Consider the following 20416-nt stretch of genomic DNA (forward strand, 5'->3'; position numbering starts at 1 on the left):
GGATGGGCAGTTTCCGTGCAGGGTATGGGGGCAGCAGCCCCGGGGAGCTCTGCCGTGGGCAGGAGCTGTGGGCAGCGGTGGCCGGGTGGCTCTGGGAGCTTGGACCTCCTGGAGCTGCCAAAAAGCTTGTTTGTTGGTCTAGTGAAGCAGTGATTTCCTCTGCGAGCCTTGCCCTGGCCCTGGCACGTGTCAGTTAGCGTTGGGAGGCTGTCAAAGGCTAATGGCCAGAACCAGAGCCAGGCAGCGGTGACTGTGACGGCGCAGCCCGTGGTGGGGGAGCGGGCAGCACGGGGGCTTGATTTGGGGTTTTGTTTTCACTTTTTATCAAAGTGTTAGTGCTGCGTCAGCCTCAGTGGCTCCTGCAAGCCCAGGTGACAGGTGGGCACGTGTCCCAGAGCTGCTTCAAGCCCTTTAGCCATTCTGGGGTCTGGGATGAAATAAGCCGGGCAGAGCCCGCTGGGAGCTGGGCTGAGAACGCCACGGAAGGGGGATTGCCGGGACAGCTCCATCCTCTCAACCTGGCTGCTGCCCCGGCACCGCGTCGGGACAGGAACCTGCTTTACGGTTACTGAATTTGTTTTCAACCAGAGAGGTTTCTTTTTTTATTTCTTCCCTTTCGTGCATACTAAAACAAACATCCTAGCTGCCAAACTGACAGCCAAAAACCAGGGTCACAGATGAGAAAGTACATGGAAGAGTCGGATGTTGCACAACTGGAAAGGTCGGTGCCAAATCCCTGTGAACGGTGTCTCCGAGCTGCCCAGGAGGGAAGCAAAACTCTGCGTGGATGGGGATGCTGTCGGCCCTGGTTTCCCTGGCCATGTCTTCACGGCCGGGCAGCGGGAGCACTTTGGCTGCCTCGGCCAGTGGCAAACCAGTTGAAGGTGCATCCAAAGCGCTGACTGAAGCTTATCCAGCCACAAAGCCGTGGGAAATGGCTGCTGGGGAGGTGTCTGGCTGGGCAGAGGAAGGCGATGGTGATGGGGAAGTGTGGGGCCAGGGGCTGCCGCACCATGGCCAGGGGTGCATGTGCCCCTGGGGTACCTGGCAGCATCCGCACCTCTCTTGGAACTCAGTCCCCTCCATGATGGGGAGGGGTAACACTGCAGCCCCCTTCCAGGAGGAAGCAGAGATGCTCCCTCATGGGCTTGGCCGTACCTCGTGTCACCGGCCCCTGCTCCCCGCTGCAGCTGCATCCCTCCCGTCCGGGCTCTGCTGCCAGCAAAGCAGGAAAGGACCCTGCCTCTGCAAGCACCACAGGAGCAAAGAGCCTGGCCGTAGCCAAGACGCTTAAAGTAAAGCTAATGAAAACCTTCCTTAGCCTTTTAAATCCAATGTTCCGTCCTCGAGGAGTATGATCTTTCACCTCGACAGCGAGCGGCTCGCTAAGCCCCTGCACTTCTGAATCAGCGCAGTCAGAGCCTTAGAAAACACAGCCCTGGGAACAGTTTGGCATTGGCAAGGGGACAAACGGGATGAATCCTCGGAGAGCTCTTTCACAGCTTAGCATTTGTGATTCACTGTTGAGATAAAATGTGTTCTGCAATTACACACTGCTCTTTGAGGCGTTCAGCTGCAGCACGTCTGAGCAGCGCAACTGGCGTAAGGCTCTTTTCTGCATTAGAAGTGGTTCAGTTCTAGTCTGCGAGGAAATTAGTGTCCGTGTAGTTACGAATGACACCTCCTCCGAGGGAGAGAGGAGCGGTGCCTGCTCTGTCTCACCTGAGGCCAGTATCTCAGTAACGCTGCCCTCCCAGCTGGGTCCCAAAGCAGATTTACCACCTTTTGGTGCCCTGCAAGATGCTAAAGGATCTGTGCAGAAGCCAAGGACAAACCTCTCCTTGACCCTGCTGGAGCCAGGATTTCACCCACAGTGCTCCTACAGAACTCTCCCGAAAAGGGCAGAACAATGAAAAAAAAGCACTGCACATGGTGAGTTGTTATCCTCAGCAATTCCCACAGCCGTTTTATTGCCTGAAGGAGGAAGAACGTGAACCCTGGAGGGAAGAACTTGCCAAAGTATTTAACATTTCTACATCTTGCATGGAGCTAAAGGTTCCCAAAAATCTTTAAAAATAACTGCAGAGATGTTTATTCAAGGCCTAAGGCTAGGCTGAGTAGAGTTTGGGATGTGGCTTTCCGGGGAAGGCAGCAGAGGGGAAGGAGCACCAGCCTGGGCTTGGAGTTCAGGGGCTGCAGTGGCCAGTCCAGGTGCTTCCCGTTGAAGCCACCTTTTTGGTTAGAAGGCCTGGGAGTGACTCGGTGGCTGGTGCTGCTGAGCTTGGGGGGGGGGAGCTGAGGGGGTTAGATGCTCTTCTGAACACTCCTGCCGGCGCTCCCGGGTCCCTGCTTCCCCGAGTCTGGGGAAAAGCCGTGAAATGTGCTGCTGAGCCCACGGCACACTGCCGTCCTACCTCAAACCAGCACACAAACCCTGGCAAACAGCCACTTTTTTTTTTTTTTTTCTTTTATAGAAATGGTTTAATGATACTTTAAAATAATCCTCCTGAAAGAAAAAAAATAAAGATCTTGGTGGTTGTTTCGACTGCCGAGTAACAGAAGTGCGAGCCCCCCCTGAAGGCAGCGGTGCTGGCAGATGCCGGGGGCTATTCGCCCGTGACCGGCAGCTCCGGTCCCCCCCCGGCTCTCGAAGCCCCCGCCGGCGGAGCCCCGAGCTCGGGGGCGTTTCTCGCTCCCGTCCCACGTTCCCTCGCAGCCTCTCTCAGACAAAAAGAGCGTTTTTCCTGCTGCTGCGGGCGCCCGGGCTCCTCTCCAGGCTCTCGCTGCCGGACCGGAGCGTTACACCGGGAAAACCGCATCTCGCCTTAGTCGCCCCGCACCGGGCCGGGTGTTCCCTGCTCTGAGAGGCCCGGCCCGAGGCTGCGGACCCCCGAGGGCCGGGCTTCAGAAGAGGTGAGCCGGCCCCGGCTGCTCTCCCACCCTCCGCGTTCCGTACCCAGGCCGGGGTCTGCCCAGCGCGGGACGGGACGCGGGGGGCCTCGGGCGAGGGAAGGCTGGTCGCCAGCGGGGTTTTGCAGCCCCATATGGTACCGGCGCCGCCAGCCCCCGCCCGTCACCGTGGGAGCGGCCGGCGGCCCCCGGTCTGCCGCTCCCTCTCGCGGCCGCCGCTCCCAGCGCAGCCGGCGGGCAGGGGCCGGCCCGGAGCCCCGCACCGCCCCGGGGGGAAGGGGTCCGGCCCCGGAGCCCCGCACCGCCCCGGGGGGCAGGTCGTGCCGGTGGCCGGGCAGGGGAAGCGGGGGCCGCCCCCGGAGGGGCCGGAGGTGGGAGCGGGACCCCGGCGCTTCCCGGGGGGCTGCCCGGGCGGGTGGGTGAGCTGGCCGCTCCCCCCGGCCGGGAAAGGCAAGGGGAGAAGATGCCGCAGCGGGGTTCGGGTGTGGGGAGCGGCGTCTCCGGCGGCGCTGGGACGGGGACGCCGCCGCTCTCTGCCGGCCCGTTCCCGTAACCCGCCTCCTGCGCCTCGGTTTTGTCTGGGGGCAGGAGCCCGCGGAAACGTCGGGTGCCCGGGGAGGGGAGAGGGAGGAGCCGCCGGGAGAGCCCGCCACCCCCGGGGACGGGGACGGGGACGGGGACGGGGACGGAGGGTCGGGCTGTTCTCGGAGGAAGGCAGAGACGGAGCAGCGCAGCCCGGGGAGGCGAGAGCCGCAGCGGGGACGCGTTCGTAGAGGATCTGCCACCCACCCTCTGTGCCACCAGGCTCTATGTGGGACGGAGCTGGCCATGGAGAAGTTGTACTTCGCGGGGAGCAGCGTATGGACGATCAACAGCTCTCTGGGGAACGGCAGCCTCTGCCTGGAGAACCAGACCTCCGGGAGGAACAGCACCACCGACCCCCTGAAGAGGAACGAGGACATGGCCAAGGTGGAGGTGACGGTCCTCTGCCTCATCCTGTTCCTCGCCCTGACCGGCAACCTGTGCGTGTTGCTGGCCATCCACACCACCCGGCAGAAGCACTCCCGCATGTACTTCTTCATGAAGCACTTGAGCATCGCTGACCTGGTCGTGGCCATCTTCCAGGTGCTGCCCCAGCTCATCTGGGACATCACCTTCAGGTTTTATGGGCCAGACTTCCTTTGCCGGTTGATCAAGTACCTGCAGGTCGTGGGGATGTTTGCTTCCACCTACATGCTCTTGCTGATGTCTCTGGACCGGTGCTTGGCCATCTGTCAGCCACTGAGGTCTCTGCACAGGAGAGCAGACCGGGTCTCTGTCCTCCTCACCTGGCTGCTCTGCCTGCTGGTCAGCATCCCTCAGATCCACATATTTTCTCTGCGGGATGTGGGGAATGGAGTTTACGACTGTTGGGCAGATTTCATCCAGCCCTGGGGACCTAAAGCCTATGTCACCTGGATAACCCTTATGGTCTACATCATCCCCGTGTTGATGCTGAGCATCTGCTATGGCTTAATCAGCTTCAAAATCTGGCAGAACGTGAAGCTTAAGACAGCTCACGGGCCCAACGTGGGTCTGAGCTCCGGCTCCTGCAGCGGGACGGCGTTTGCCAGGGTCAGCAGCACCAGGCTCATCTCCAAAGCCAAGATCCGGACAGTCAAAATGACCTTCATCATAGTGTTAGCTTTCATAGTGTGCTGGACTCCCTTTTTCTTTGTGCAGATGTGGTCTGTGTGGGACACGAATGCTCCGCAGGAAGGTATGTCCTCCCCCCCTCCCATAGCCCTGTGTTTGCGTGGACTGCTTAGCTCGGTGGCCACAGGGACACCGACAGTGGACTCGGGGGCTGCGAGTGACAGCCAGAAACTGCTCCGAGCCGGGTCTCGGGGGGCTGGGAGGGAGCCAGGGAAAAGTCCTGAACGTGGAAAAACCACCCGGCAGGCAGCAGCGGCCGTGGCTGGGCTGCCCTGGTGCGGGTGAGGGCTGGCTTAGCCCCCGGCAAGTTCAGGGCCACCGACTCAGGGGTCGGGCTGTGCGGATGGTGGCTCAGGAGGTTTTCACTGTCACCGGGTGCGGGAGCTCAGCCCTCCCGGGGCTGCTCCGGGGTCCCTGTTGGCTCCATTGCCCCCCCCTCCCCGGGTGCTGGGACACACTGGGAGCTGTGTGGAGGCTCAGCCCCGTGGCCACCGGAGGAGGAAAACTGCACAGTGTTAGTGCCCGACTCCTTTTCTTCTGCTGTATCGTTTTGTCCTCATCGACTTCTTTGTTTTCTGCTCTTCTGCCCTCTTTTCCCTCTCCTCTTCTCCCGTCTCCATCCACCCCGGGACTGCGGTTAGTTTATCTCTGGAGCACAGTTCCCGCAGAAAGCTACTGATTTATGAGCAAAGGCTTTTCCTGAAGGACGTGGTGTCACTGATTTGCCATCTTTTATACTTGGTGCTGGCTGCTCCTGTCATCACTGAGGTTGCAGACAGAGGCAAATATATTACCCTCCTTGGTCTCGTGCGCTGTGCGTGTCTGTGCCGTCCCCAGCACAGGAGTGGAGGTGGCCGATGGTCCCTCTGCACCCACAGGGAGAACCCGCCGGGAAAGCTTCACAGAGAAGCTCTGCACAAGTTTGTGAGGTGGGAGAAAGGGTGAAAAGGTGCGTCCAGGGACAAGTCCTCTTTGGACAGACTGAGCCAACTCAGCCCAAATGCTGAGTTTGGGGGTGTCAAAGACCGATGAGGAGCTGTGGTCCCCCCCTGCTCCCCCGGCATCCCTGCAGCCCCGAGGGCTGTGCAGCGGAGGGGTCGGCTCACTTACACCTACACCCCTTCTTTAACCCTGTCCCAGCTATTCATCGCTCTGTGGAAAACCTGCTGCCTCCTGCAGCCCCTGCACCTCTGTTCTCCCAGAAACGGAAGCTGGTAGCCTGCCTGGCTCCAGCTCTCCTTACTCTGCCTTTATTGCCTCTCTCTGCTCCTTTTATTTCAGGTGGAGAAGTGAAGCACAGCTTTTTAAGCCTCCCGAGGTGCTGCAGGCAGCCGTCTCTTGGCTTTGCACCTGATTCAGGCTGGTTGAAACTTGTAGCTTTTAGATGTGCCCCGGGATGAAGCCCTATCTCTCCCTTGTGCTGTGTTTCTAACCTGCCATCTCGCAGGCTTCCTCCTGACGCGTCGGCAAACAAACCCCGGTGGCTCTGCTGGTTCCTGCGGCGCGGGGAGACGGCTGGGGTGTTCGCAGACCTGTGCCCGCTGCCCCGGGAAACTCTCCCTTCCTCACCCCGACCCTGCGATGCTTTTCCTTTTTGGCTTTGCTTTGGTGTAGCGAGGGAAGCTCCGGCCGAGCCGAGCTGTAATGAACTCCCCTTTTCCTTCACGTTTCTGTTGCTCGGGGGCCCGTGTCTGCAGCAAAGGGTGGGAGTTTTGCCAGGGCATTTGCTGGAGGCTTTCAGGGCACGGGGATGAAAAGCCTTGGGCGGGTTATTGTGAATAGTGAATGCCAGGAGACCCCAGCCCTTCCTCCCAGGCCCACCCTCCTCCTCGCTGCCTGCCCAGAGAGGGGTGGCGGGGTCCGACCTCTCTGCAGAAGAAACGGGCTTTGCCTGCTCCGTTCCTGACAGTGATGCCCGGCATCCCAGCTCTCTTCTCCTTTGCTCCGAGGCTCGGGCTGCCTTGGCCGGGCAGCATCGCGTGCCCCACGGCAGAAAGGGAATTGGGCCATTTCTCGCTTTGCAGGCTTTGCAGTGTGCACGGGCATAACGTCAGAGGAGGAAGGGATGCAGGCGGGCAGGGTGCTCGCTCTGCAGCCCGGGGCCCCGTCGCGGCTGCAGCACCGAGGGGCTGCACCCCGGGAGGTGATGAGCAGATCACAAAGGCTGCGTGATGGGGGGGTCGCTTACTTAAGAAAATAGTTTTCTCCATGTAGGATGACATAAAGAGTGTCCTTGGCAAGGGAAAGGATGTTTGTACCTGCCTGAATCCTAATGAATCCTGAGCAGGCGCCCTGCAGGTCCCTGCCCGGATCTGCATCCCGGAGCGTGGGGAGACGCAGATCTGGGGCGTTCGCAGAGGGATGCGGGGTGCTTCGTCTGCCGCGGGCACAACTCCGATACTGCTGCTGGCTGGCACCTGGCCTGGCATGCCACGGGCTGTGCTTGCACCTCGCAGGGGGCAAAGTCTGCTGCAGTTTGGTGTGTCGGGGGTAAAAGATCAGCCTGGAAAAGAAACAACCTGAAGAATCCCTCCTTTTCCAGTCAGCAAAGCAGTAATTGGAGGGGTTACACCTTGCTGTTACTGATCCACCTCAGTAGCTTTCTACACGGGTCTTCCTCACTTCAAAAAACAACTTAAATAAAATAAGGCAAGTGAAGGACAGAAGCTGGACCCTCACCCTGAGCAGTGCCAGGCAGCGGTGGGACGGGGCTGGGGTCCCACACTGCTGCTGCCCACTCCCCCCATCCCCCAGCCACGCTATCGACCTGCCCCGCATCCCGGCTGCGTGGGACATCGGGGCCAGGCAGCCCCTTCGGTGTCCCTTCCCCAGGTGCCCTGGGGCAGATGGCAGTGCGGAAAGGTGTGTGCTGAACACTGCGGAGCCATCCGCTGCGTGCCTGGGGAGGGGCTGGGGGTGTCGGTGTGGTATCAGCATATCAGATGTCCCCGCCTGGGCAGTGGGGGGTCCCCGGCCAGGCAGTGGTGATCCCCCCCTTTGCTGGCCATGCAAACCTAAAACCCCTGGGAAGTGCGGGGTGGAGCTACAGGTTATGATTCAGGTGTCGCTGCAGCTCTGGGGATCCCTCACAGAACATTAGTTTAAATGAGGTTTCTGCTCCACGCACCTTATGGATAATTTACGCTACATGTGGCATTTTGAGCTTTGAGTCAAAGTTGGCTTAAAGCGTCTGTGAAGACAATAGTGAGGCCGTGAAGCAGCGCAACTCTCTTATATTGGTCCCTTAATCTTGGGAGCCGATGCCCTGAACCGTGGGCTGTGAGTGATGGCATCTGTCTGCGTGTGGGAATTAAGGAAGAGTCCTCCTTTCGTTTCCCCTCTGTAGCAGCGCTGGCAGCGGGTCTGGCAGCCCTTTCCTGGGCACAGCCTCCTCCTGCCTCTGCCCATCCCTCCAGAGAGCACACCGTCCCCATCCCATTCGGGGATGTCCGGAGCCTGGGCAGAGGGACAGTCCATGGGGAGCAGAGCTTTTCTCTGTGCACCACCTCTCGGGGATCTCCATCATCCCTGCTGAGGAGAGGAGAGATCCGCGCTTAAACCTGCCCTGCAGTAAGCTCCATGAAATTCAATTTATCTCCCTCAGAGGGAGAAGAGCTGAGTCAGCCGTGCCTGGATTTTTTTAAGTGGATAGAAACGCTATGATGAATTTCAGGTCTTGTGCCCAGGATTTGTAAGCCATTCCCTGCGGATTCCTTTTAGCATATGCTTGAAATTAAAAGCGGTTGGACCAGACATCACTAGAGCAGGAATTATGCATGAGTTGGTTAAAGGTGAATTTGGAAACTGGTATTCATTATTTATACTTTTTCTAGTTTAAAAACTGTGAGTGGATTTTTTTGCAGAGGCGGAAAGGGACCAGAAACAGCCGAACCCAAGCACGCATCCTTGCTGCTGGCACGTCCCCTGTGAGGACACGGAGAGGAGAGGCTGGGCTGAAACCACTGGGAGCAGGACGAAGGCTCTGTCCCTCCCCGCAGCCGCTTCTGGAGGTGCCCCCCCCCGCCCCTGGGGCTGCCGTGGCGGGGGCGAGTCCCCCCCGTCCCCTTCTCGCCAGACAGTCGGGTACTTTGTGCTCGGGGACTTGGCGTCCTGGCACCTGCTGCCACCCTCGCCTCCTGTCCCCACGTCCCGCTTGCAGCCAGCAGCCACTGCCAGGCTCCGGATTCATTACTGAGATGGGAATGGCCGTCCTTTCCCCTGGCAGAGCCTCGTGCGTGAGAATTAATCCAGAGGGGGAAAATGCCACCGCTCCTGAGGCTGGGAGAGCAGGGATGGGGACAGGCTGGTGGCCACTGTCCTGTTGGATGTGTGTTGGTTGCAGGGACAGCCCAGGAGCGGGGGACCCCCCGGGGGAGCGTGGCATCCCCACAGCCTGGGCAGATGAGAGCTGCTAGTCAGCCCCAGATTGGCCACAGGTGGGGAAAAATTAACCACCCGGCTCTTTTCGTTCCCGGTCCTGCTCTTTGCCATGGCAACTCCCGGAGGCCACAGTCCCTCCTCCGCACTTTGGGCACCGAATTGCTCGGATGGTGCTGGGGGCAGCTCTGCCTCTCGGCGAGGCATTTCTAGGGTAATGCTGAGCAGCTGAGCGGGGGAAATGCAGCTCTTCTGGGGGGAAAAAACTAAACCTAAGTTGCTTAAACCCAGACTTGCGTCCCCCCTCTTTATCTGCCAGCTCTTCTTTACTGATATTCCGACCGTGACGTTCCTGCAGGCATTGCAATGCAGAGCTCAGGGCTCTCGGCAGAGCCCACCGCGGCGTGTGCCCGGCCCCCCAGGGTAGTGTTTCTCGCTGTGCCCTGACGCTGCCCCGCTCTCTGCCTTGCAGCCTCCCCCTTCATCATCGCCATGCTCCTGGCCAGCCTCAACAGCTGCTGCAACCCCTGGATCTACATGCTCTACACCGGGCACCTCTTCCACGACCTGATGCGGCGCTTCCTCTGCTGCTCCACGCGGTACCTGAAGTCACAGCCGGCGTGTGACCTGAGCGTCAGCAAGAAGAGCAACTCCTCCTCCTTCGTCCTCAGCTGCAAGAGCACAAGCCAGAGGAGCTTCACGCATCCCTCCATGACGTGAGGGCATCGCCGGCCGGGACCTCGCTCCGCCACCCCGCTGCCCCCGGCGCTTCCCAGCGAGAAGCTGGGGTTTGGACAAGCAAAGGGGGGTTCTCTATAAATAGGTGTATATATGTCTGTGCACGTGTGAGCATGTACAGCAGCCGTTATTTAACTGAGGCGGGAGAGGGGGAGGACTTCTGTGGTCCAAGTTTCAGCGCTGCCTGGAACGGGGTGCCAGGAACCTGCTCCTGAGCCCCCAAACCGCTGCCATCCGTGGCCTTTAGGTACCACTGGGAGGGAGAGGTCTTGCCCCCAGTGGTCCTGCGCTGCTGGGGCAGATGTATTGCATTCCCGTCGGATGCAAGGGGCTGCAGCACAGGGTGAGAGGTGCCAGTTTGAAGCACTGTGGGGCAGAGCCCCATCCCTGCATCCCTGCTCCGTGCCAGCCCTGCTGCCCCCCAGGCAGTGGCACCGCCGGCACAGAGCAGTGCAGTCCTGCCACCGCGGGCTGGGGGTGGCAGAGGGGACGGGCCAGGGGACGGACCTTCCAGGGGACAACGGTGGCACCAGGGTGTCCCTACCCCTCTCCAACTGTGCAGAGGGGTCAGCAGGGGCCAGGGGGGTGGGCACCATTGCAGGGTCAGGGGATCTGTGCAATGACACGTTTGCTGAGTGTGCTCAAAAGCTTCCCGGAAGGTGGGCGTTTGGGGTGCTGGCTGGGCTCTGTGGGGTTTGATGGAAAACCCCCCGCTGAGCCCCCCCCAGGGCCAGGCTTTTGCTTTGGGTTTACCTGCAGATCGCATTTAGTCTTACACCAATGCAATTTTCTTGCTCTGTAACGCACAAGGTCATGCTTATGGCATGGGTTTTTTATTGGTAAGGAATACTTGTAAATAAAGTTTTCTGACTGAGCTGACGGAAAGCAGGAGGGGGGTGCAGCAGGGACACTGAACTAAGAAAATGAGGAAAACTGATGGGAAACAAGTCTTTAAACACAAAGCGTACCCAGTGTAATGATGCTTTTGTTTATAGAGCACTGCACCAAGCACTTAAGACCCGCACACCGCTTTGTTCCATGGCGTGACACTTGCTGTGACACAGCCCTTGGTGGGGGGGACAGGAGGGCTGGAGGGGGGCTTTCCCTGCATGGGGGGCAGCGGGAGCCGGGGGCTGCAGAGGATGCTCCTGCCTTCACCCACTGCCGCCGGGGGGACGCGCAGAGGCAAGGCCTGCATGCATCAAAGGGTAACACGATTTGGCCTTACATGTTGGGAATGAATATGAAAAATGCATTTAAAAGTGTACTTTATTTTTTCACTGTCATCAACAGGTACATTTTCACCTTTCATGTCCTGGCTCTGGCTCATGTCAATTCCTTTGGTTTTTTTTTCTAGTAGCTTCAAGTGAGCTCTCGGCACATTTGCTAAGTACGACCCAGCACGTTCAGTGTCAGCATATTTTACTGGACTGCTTTAAATCCACAGGAAAGCATAGAGCATTTTCCTCCCATGTTCATCATCCTTTTCCTTGAGAGTAATTAGCTCCTGCACAGAACAAGGAGAGGGGGGGAGGGTTGAAAATTGAATTTCATGGGGAACCCAGGGGCCTGGCACATCCTCTGCCTGCTGGGAAGGAGACCCAACATGGTGATGGATTTTACCAGGACCGATGCACAGAGCGAGGAGGAAGCTTTGGGAGAGGCAGGACATTGCCTTGCGAGCCCCAGGTGCAATGTCTGGCTGCAGTTATGGGGTCGGGCAGGCAGGGCCATGCCTCCCCGGCCGAGCTCCTGCGCCAGCCCCGGGCCATGGCAAAGCAGGGACAGGGAGAGGAGCTCCAGGCTTGTTGCGGTGGAAGGATATTGGAAAGGATGCTGAAGGCGCTGCCAAAGGCTCAAAAGCAAAGTGCTGATGACTGGGCAGTGTGTGCTCCGTGAGTGGGGAACCCACAGACCACTCCTTGGAGGGTCAGGATTTTAGAGGTTTTTGGGGTTCAGGCTGTGAACTACTAGAACAAAAAGCCATCAAAAAGAATATAATCCCAGTATTGTTTTTAATTACTTTTATTCCCACAAAAAGCTTTAAAAAATGCTCATGATAAAATGTTTTTTGAGACTTTTTTTTCCCCTACAAATATCTAAATATTATCTAAATATCTTTTTTTTTTTGTGTCACTCCATCCATCTCAAGGCCTGGTGTTGCTAGAGCATGGGTGCTATATTGCTATGGAATAATGAGCGACCACAAGCCATTGGAAGAGCACCAATAGAAAATCTGACTCTTTCTTGCCCTTGGCATGGCACTACAAGAAACTTTGGCTCCAAGTCTTTGTTGGAAGCCAAGGGAAAAAAGCACGAATACAATTGAGAATAACCTCTGAACGAGACCTCCTGGGCCCTGATTCAGCAAAGCACTTAAGGCCAGAGCCAGAAAAGCGTTTAAGTGCCTCGAAGTTAAAGTATGGCTTTCATGGCTTCATGAAAGATGGACTAAACAAATTAATTGACAATACAGGGGAGGAAATAGCTCCAAATTGGATTTTTTTCCCCTCATCCCCATGTTTTCAGTGGAGCAGCTGGGAGCAGGCAGTGTCCCGGAGGGGGCTCCCTCCTCGGCTCCCCCGGCACGTCTGGGGGAGCCCCGCTCTGGGATGCTGGGGGGCACTGGTGGGAGAGAAGGGCACGAAGCAGCCCCTTGGATGAGGGTGTCCTCCCGTGGGGCAGAGCCCAGGGGGTCAACGTGGTCCTGTCCCCCATGCCAGGAAGAACGTATTGCTGTAGGCAAGGGCTTGCCCAGCATCACACAAGCAAGCACGGACCCTCTCCGAAGGTCCCTCCAGCCCCTACCATTCCGTGATTCTGTAGTAAATATTCTCCCTGAGCAAGAAGCCAAAGCTTCTCATTTCTCAGGTGAAGTTAGCAAAAGCCATTTGTTCTTGCTGTTCCCTGTGGCCCTGCCCGGCTGCCCCTCTGCAGCCCCGGGTGATGCGCAGGATGCCCCTGGAGTCCTGACCACAGAGTGACGATGCCCCACAATTAATTAGTGAGTGTCACCCTGCCACAAGTGGTTTTGCGATCGCCGGTGGCCCAGGCCCAGCACACGCTCCCAGGAGGCAGAGACAACACTTCATGCACTGATTGATCTGGGTTTCAAAGCTTGGCTGAAATGCAAACACACAGGAAAAAAGAAAAGTTTGCTTTCACTATTCTATCCATAAAACTTTTGTACAGCGTGATTTGATGCAGAAGCTTCCACAACTACAATTATTTGCAGCAAGTAATAATAACTCGTATGCCTTGGTGGTGCTAGACCGAAGGGCTGGAGAAGCAGGCGGGGTTTGGTCTGTTGCCCAGCAGCATCTCTGCACCCTCGCTTCTCGCTCTGCCGCCGCAGGTGGTGGCCCAGGGCTGTGGTCCAGGAGATGCTGCGGTCCCTCCCGCAGGAGCAGGGGGTGATGCTGGGGGGCCTGGAGGGCAGAGGGCTCTCCCTGGGCTGCTCACTGAGCCTCGATGGGCTCCTCTTCTCCTAAAGCTGCTGGCTTTGGGATGGAGAAAGGAGCAGCCCAGCGTGCCTCCATCTTCAGGGAGCATCCCTGGCAGCCAGCTCTGCCGTGGGGTCCCACTGTGCTGCAGGTCCCTGGGCAGGGGTGTCCCTGTGCCCCAGGGCTGGTTGGGGCAGCTGTAGGGACCTAGAACTCCTTCCGGAGAGCAACTCTGACGTTGCTGCAGATCTTGGAGAGAGCTTCAAAGAAGGGGTCGCAGAAGGTGTGGATGCAGAGGGAGTAGATGCGGCTGACGCACTGGATCTCTATCAGGTAGCTCTTGATGCAGGGCACCACCGCCCAGATGTGGCAGAAGGAGATGAGGGCGAAGAGGAACCCCCAGACGACTGCCAGGGGGATGCCCAGGATGGCAGAGAGCAGCCGGTAGCACCAGTACTTGCTGACGGTGAAGGTGGTGTAGCTGGTTTTCCAGACGCCGTCAAAGCTGTATGTTCCCACGGGCTCAGCTATCACATCCTCAAAATCCACCTGGGAGGGGAGAAGAAGGATGTAAGGGGGAGTTTGGGGGGTGTGGGGAGAGCAAGGGCTCCAGTGCAAGGATGAGGATCCACTGCAGTGTCAGGGGGCTGGGGAGAGCAAGGGCCATGCTGGGGGGTGGGACAGACCCCCGGCACCCCCCCTGAGCGAGGACGAGCGCCGCTGCAGCAGCAGAGCCCCTGCTCCATGCAGCAGCGGGGGGTGCTGTGGGGCTCCTGACACCGCCTGACCGATGGCACTAGCCCCCGGGCTCGGCCACCCCGGGCCACATTCCCTGTCCCCAAGCCCCCAGCCCAGTGCGTGCGTCCAGGGGCCAGCGCCGGGCAGGAGCCCTGGGAACCGGAGCTGTGCCTGGGAGTGTTTACTCCAGAGCCCGTTCCTACCCTTTTTTAGCATTCAGGGACACGGGCTGCCCGCTCAGCCAGAAGGTGGTTTGGGCTAATAAAAATCCAGCAGCCCCTCTTGATTTACAATTTATTTATTTCTACCGGCGGAGGCGAGGTGCCCTGTTCTGTGTGTCTGCCTCCTCTCTGAAGAGGGGGAGATGGGCTCGGCCGTGCCCTTACGGGGACAGCGCTGTTACGTGCGGGCACTGGGAGTGCCTCTGAGTGACAAACACTCTTAAAAGCCTCTGAACTACGCACGGAGACACCATTGCGGCGTAGCTCGTTTTTAGGGAATGCATGCGCCAAGCTGTTTGTCTTGAAAAATAGCATGGCCTTTCCTGGGGAAGCTGATGTGTCTGTTTGTACATTTATGTTAATTTGCAATATCCATTCTGGCTTTGTGAGCACTTTGATCATGAAATCATTCTGATCATGAATCATCTTTAATTTTCTGGAGCGGGCAGGAGGTACCGGGAGAAATGTTGATGTGGATTAGGGATCCACAGTCAGGTGAGCTGGAGCTCCTGGGGAAGCCCTGGGAACCCAGCAGCAGACCACTGCCCAGCTGCCTAATGAGCTAATCAGGGGATCAATTAGTGAAGGGAGGGGCAGGGTATAAGAGGAGGGTCTCTGCCTTGCTGGTTCTTTTGCTGACGGTGGGTCTGGAGGAGCGGCGGAGGCAGAGGCTGAATCCTGAGCTGCAGCTCTCGGGGCCCGGCAGACGCAGGTATGGCTCGTTGCTCTGTGGTTTTGCCTGGGAGTAGGCTGTTAAATCTCTGCAAAAAGCTTCTGTGGCTGGTGCCACTGCTGTAACGCGGTCTCCAGTTCCAGCTGTTCCACTGTAGGGCTCAGGATGGGTTTATCTATCTGTGTGAACCCTCCAGCCTGCAACCCCCCGTTTCCCTGCCTCCCTCCGCCGGACCCCTCTCTCCCTGCTCTGCTTTAGGAGCTTTTCACGCTCTAGTGCCCAGGGTGGTTTTGAGTGTGTTGCTGCCCACTGGAGAGTGGGAAGCTTTGGTTTTCCCTTCGGGATGCTGGTGCAGGAGCCTGGTGACAGGCGGTGGGGTGCCTTGTGCCCCCCATCCCAGGGCTGGCTCTGCCCTTCTCTCTCCCCAGCCTTATCGGCTGGGCTATTTTTAAGGCAGGAGGAACGCGAGGTGGCCTGAGCAAATGCTCTGAGCACTTCCCAGGCTGATGAAGCAGCAGTGTGGCTGGGTGAACCCAAAAATCCTCTTCCAGGATTTTGGGAATCCCCAAGTGGAAAAAGGCAGGGGTGGGGAAGTGGGGTTGGCATGAGGGGTTAGGGGTGCCCTGGAAGACGCTGGTGATGTCCTCAAGGTGGGGAGCAGGCAGGTGTCCCCCGGAGTGGGCACTGAAGGCTGTCTGGGTCCTCGGCAGTGTGGCCGATGGTGGGGGGGTGTCCCTTCTGGCGTGACAACCTCTTTGATCTCTCAGTAGAGTTTTAACAGAACCTTTCCCTCTCCTCCTGTTCTCCTTTGGGCCAGAACGATCTTTGCCGTAACGCTAACAAAGGCCAGAGCAGCCAGGCTCCAGTGGGCAGCGTTTGGGAAAGGCTTCCCTGCTCCGCGAGACGGAGAGATCCTTTGGGTCAAAAATAGATGGAGACAGCTCCTGCTGCCCTGTGGGAGAAACAACCTTCTTCCAAACAGGACAGCAGTATCCAAGTACTCCGATTGTCAGGTCTTGAAGATCAGGAGTCTTTTCCAAGGTTTCCTTTCAATCAGTGACGTGGGCTGACCCGGCTTTATTCTTGGGTCCCCACTTACTGGTACAAAGCGGGGTATCTCCACAGGTTTTCAAGCTAAGAGCCCGTGGAGTCGGGGAGTGCACTCAAGGAATGGGAAATACTGTGTGAATCGGAGCCATGCACGGCACACAGCCACCCGGCCGGCGTCTGGGCACCCTGGCAGCCGGGCTGTGGCTTGTGGCAGGTTATGTCCCTGCAGCCTGAGGTGACACCACCTCTGGAGCCACATAGACCAGGGACTGAGGTCGCGCTGAATCCGGAATGACAACGACAATGTACCGGTTCCATTAAGGAGGCAGCGATGTTTCCAACACACAGAGAAAACCCTACCTTCACCACGTCCTCGTTGATGTGCTTGGGGTCTCTGTTCACCAGGTCGATCTCCTTGGTGTGCTGGTCCTTGATGATGATCCTCTCCTCCAGCGGGGTCTGCTCCTCTGCCATGGCTGCTCGGCCGCCAGCTTGCCTGCGGAGGGTCGCCGGGCTGGGGACAGGGCAGAGGGGCTGTGCGGGGGGAGGACCCGGGGGAGGGCAGGGTGTGGAGGTGCTGGCCCCCCCCTGCCGCCCGCAGCAGCTGCCCTGCGCCCCTGGCACCGCTCCAGGCTAAAATTAATGTCGTGCCTCTCGCTGCTGCCCCACAGCCCTTAAAGGGGCTTTGCTGGGGAGAGACCCCCGCGGTGTCACCTCCGGGGGGAGAAATTTTGGTGTGGGGGGGAGGGGGCTGGTGGGCCTCGAGCTGGGGAGAGGGTGGCACAGTGGGTGGGCGTGCAGCCCCCCAGCCCTGCAGGTGGGTTTTTCTCCTTGCGTGGGGAGGCAGCGCGGGAGAAGCCATGCCCAAATTGGGGCAAAAGTCCTCAAAAGCCTGAGAGAAATAGCTGTTTACGAGGGAAACAGTTGTTTATGAATCTGTCCACGAAGCGGCTCAGGGGAGACAGGAATCGCATCTATAAATATCACCCAGACGAGCCGCGTTGTCCTGGGACAGCCAGCGAGGCCCGGGGTCCCTCTGGGAGCCCAGAAGAAGGCTCGGGGCGTCAGCGTGGATTCCTTCCATTCCAGCTCTTTCGTACAGAGAAACTTGGGGGAATCCAACAGAGCGACCCACAGGCGGATAACGGCTGGTGTGTCTCCTCCACAAACACTGGGCACAGTGACATTTAGCAGGTTAATGAAGATTTATTTAACTTGTGCTGTATTTTGATAATCCTCATTAATCTCTTCACTGCTCTCTTGGTTTTTGTGAACTGAGGATTTGTTTAAAATGAATGGTTTTGTAAGAAAAAAACCAAACAAACCAAAACCAAACCCCCACAACCAGCCACCCAAAGCTTCTGTTCAATCAGTTTATAAACGCTTTCATTTGAAGTCATATTGGGAAAACCAACCTCTTGTCCCACCGGGTGTCCCCTGTGGCAGTGGCAGTCTCTGTGCAGTGCTGGGGATGCCCTCGGTGACAACCGGCTGTGCTGTGCGGGCGACAGGGGAGGTGGCTGTGACTTACCCCTGGTGAGCCCTGTGTGTCGGTACATTTGGAGGTAAAACCTCTGGGGGGGTGTGTGTGTGTGACTGCATATTAACCCCCGTTAGTGTTAACTGTTGGTGAGATGCAGGTCTCTGAGCTTGACCCCTTGAGCCCCGTTCCTTCACCTACTGTTTCTGATGGTACCTCTGGCTGGGAACCGCTTTGGGGTTTGCTGTTGAGATGAAACACTGCTCCCAGCCGAGGCTGGGGGTCACTTTGAAGGAGAGGAGCAGGGGGAAGCACCCGAATGAGCTCCCAGCCTGGTGGATGCCTGCTTTTCCCCTCCTTCCCACAGGCACCCCCTCCGTGCGGCCACAGCAGAGCGAGCAGGGGCAGGGGGAAGGATGCGCGGCTGGTTAAGGATGGGGGTCAGTGTCCCGGGGGGGTGTCTGCACAACTGCTGGGCCTGGAAACTGCTGGGCAGAGCTGACGGGCTGGGCTGGCATGGGGGGAGGTATGTGAGCTGCGAAAGGCTGCTGCCTTCCAAAAGCATCCGTGCCGTCTGTACCGAGCCCACGTGGCCGGGTGCCTGCAGCTTTCAGCGCTGCGATGGGTTTGTTCCAGCCCTTTGAGCTGACATAACACAGCGCAAAACGGGCTCGTGTGGTTCCATCTGGCTGAGGCACCGCGGGTCTCTCAGCCGTATTTGTCTTTCCCGAGAACTTGTGATGGTGAGGGCCTGGCGGAGCTGCCGTGGGTCAGAGCTGCCAGACTCCCCTCACTCCTCCTCCAGGCTGGGATGCTCTTCAGTGTTTTTGTTCTGGACTCAGGGTGGTACCTCAGTCTGGAAACTGTTTTTTCCCTCGGGATTTCTGCTCTAGTGAAAGCAGATGTGGTGGTGCCCTGAGATGTGACACATCCATGGCTGAAACCATGATGCCTGCAGCTTGTCAGGGACCTCCTGGACCCATCCTGTGGGGAGAGGAAGGGCAGAATTGGGGCTGGGAAGTAACTGTGCCAAACCCACGGGGTTTTCTAACAGTAGAGGGGGCACCTATGGTGAAGGGACAAATTCTGTACGGTTTTTGAGCGTGGGGTTGTGGGTTTAAGCCTGGGTAGGCTGTGGTAGCATGTCTCCTGGCTGTGTTCCTCCTGGTGAAAGGACACTGGAAACCCTTCGGCAGCATCGGTTCCATGTCCCTGGATCTCTTGCTGGTGGGGGCGCTTGGTCTGGCCCCAATCCCTTGCCCTCCCGCAGGACTGGCCCAGCACCACAAGCTGAAGCATTAAAACCCATGAGGGAGCTGATGCCCAGAGCTGGGAACATCCAGAGCCTGGCTCGGGACAAGTTGCCAGTCTCTGCCCTTCGGAGGGGCTTTCAGACCATGCTTGGTCAGTGACCGACCCTCTGCCACGGTGCCAGCACCGGCTCCTGCTCGGCAGCAGTGGCTGGAAGAGCCCAAACCCAGCAGGGGCTGGCGTGGCGAGTAAAAACTCCTACAAAGGTTTGGGCACCAGCTTTAAGGCCAGAGCTGCTCTGTCACGGCTGGATTCCTCGCTGACAAAGTTGTGTAGCATCGCTGCTGTGATGGCTGAGTGCTTCGGGATAGATTGTTGAGGGTGGTTTTTTTTGTTTGTTTGTTTTTTTGCAAAATAAGCTGTTTTCCCCCTGGCTCTGAGCTGAAGGAGCAGGTAGGTGGTGTGAGCGGGGGCGGCGTGCGTGAGTCCCTGCTGTCTGACGGACCAGCAGCGCTCGCTTGGCTGGGGACCAGTGCCCAATTTAGGAGTCGCAGCTGCTGCCGGCAGCGCTGGCCCCTGCCCGACAGAGGAGTGCCACACGGGGGGGGTTTGCTCTGCTCTCTGTTCATCTATCTGTCCTGCATGGAAGGCTTTTCATGGGGAAGGGGGGCTTTGGTGATGTGCCGTCCCTGCAGCCTGGGGGGCTCAGCCGGCTGCCCCAAGCCCTCGGGCTTTGGGGGGTACAGCAGGGTGGCCGTGGGGTGCAGCTCCTGCTTTGCTGAGCCCTCCCCACCTCTCCTACGGGATTTCTGACGGCGTGAGTCACTTGCTGTCTTTGGGCCGGGCTGGTCCGTGCTCCTGCACCCCCCAGGCATGCGGCTTCGGTGTCCAAGGCGTGGGAGTAGGAAAATGTGAACCCGCCGAGCGGTTGATGTGCAGTTCATACGTGTCTCAAGTAGCCATGAGAGAGAGGAGGAATATTCTGCTGCACCGTAGACGCTATAAATAAATCCATTTGCGAGTACTTTAACACTGTGAATGGGACGCCATGTGAAAGCTCTGGTGTGCAGAGGCTACAGTGGATGAACAGTAATATTAGTTTGTTAGCAACTAATGGCAACCAGGAGTTTAATTGCTAAGTATAGATGATAAAACAATAGTGGTTTTAACAAATACGAATTTTCCCCTGGGGACAGATACAGATAGAATCATAGAATTGTCTGGGTTGGAAGGGACCTTTAAGATCATCTAGTCCAACCATCAACCTAACTCTGATACAAACCATCACTAAACCATGTCTCTAAGCTCCATGTCAGCCTGTCTTTTAAATACCTCCAGGGATGGTGCCTCAGCCACTGCCCCGGGCAGCCCATTCCAAGGCTTGATAACCCAGTGATGAGAGATGCATTGAAAGAATTTGCTGGCCATGGCTTGTCTTGTGGAGACCATCTCCCAGCCTGGCTGTGGAGAGACTCAGCCTTCAACTTCTTGGCAGTGACTGGTACCAAGTCACGCTCCAGCTGCACAGCAATAAAGTCGTTGTGCCTTTCAATATAAAGGCCAGCTTTCGTGTAGCAAATGCATTCCCCCTTCCAAATCGGTGCTTCTCCTTGTGGGGGTTTTCTGGCACCAGGCTCCAGGCAAGTCCTAAGCTTCAGCTGGTCCCTGAGTGTAGCCCTTCCTGGCCTGTCCGTCTGTCCAGCTCTGAGTGTGCAGGAAGGGGGTTCAGGCTCATGAAAAAGGCTGTGCAGACGGAGTGTTCCTGCACGCACGCAGCACACTGAGTGTTTTAAAACCCAGCTCCCTACCACGGTGCAGGAATCTGGGCTGTGCCTGTTAC

At 57.9% G+C, this 20416-nt stretch overlaps 2 protein-coding genes across 2 annotated transcripts; one reads left to right on the forward strand and one right to left on the reverse strand.

Annotated features, from left to right (window-relative positions):
- Nucleotides 1-3738: 3738 nt before the first annotated feature.
- Nucleotides 3739-9702, forward strand: OXTR (oxytocin receptor). The gene is made up of 2 exons (XM_074151407.1): nt 3739-4669; nt 9455-9702. The coding sequence occupies exons 1-2, from the start codon at nt 3739-3741 to the stop codon at nt 9700-9702; spliced, it is 1179 nt and encodes a 392-aa protein (XP_074007508.1).
- Nucleotides 9703-10978: 1276 nt separating this feature from the next.
- On the reverse strand, nt 10979-16458 carry CAV3 (caveolin 3). Its single transcript, XM_074151408.1, has 2 exons — nt 16206-16458; nt 10979-13712 (listed from the first exon to the last, which is right to left on the reverse strand). The coding sequence occupies exons 1-2, from the start codon at nt 16317-16319 to the stop codon at nt 13371-13373; spliced, it is 456 nt and encodes a 151-aa protein (XP_074007509.1). The 5' UTR covers nt 16320-16458; the 3' UTR covers nt 10979-13370.
- Between the last annotated feature and the right edge of the window lie 3958 nt (nt 16459-20416).

Source organism: Numenius arquata, chromosome 8, assembly GCF_964106895.1.
Source record: "Numenius arquata chromosome 8, bNumArq3.hap1.1, whole genome shotgun sequence".
Classification (NCBI taxonomy): Eukaryota; Metazoa; Chordata; class Aves; order Charadriiformes; family Scolopacidae; genus Numenius; species Numenius arquata.

Coding starts and splice junctions, on each gene's coding strand:
- OXTR (XM_074151407.1), top strand. CDS start 3,739: ATGGAGAAGTTGTACTTCGCGGGGAGCAGCGTATGGACGATCAACAGC. Junction 4,670..9,454: donor CACGAATGCTCCGCAGGAAG/GTATGTCCTCCC, acceptor TCTGCCTTGCAG/CCTCCCCCTTCATCATCGCC.
- CAV3 (XM_074151408.1), bottom strand. CDS start 16,319: ATGGCAGAGGAGCAGACCCCGCTGGAGGAGAGGATCATCATCAAGGAC. Junction 13,713..16,205: donor TCAACGAGGACGTGGTGAAG/GTAGGGTTTTCT, acceptor CTCCCCTCCCAG/GTGGATTTTGAGGATGTGAT.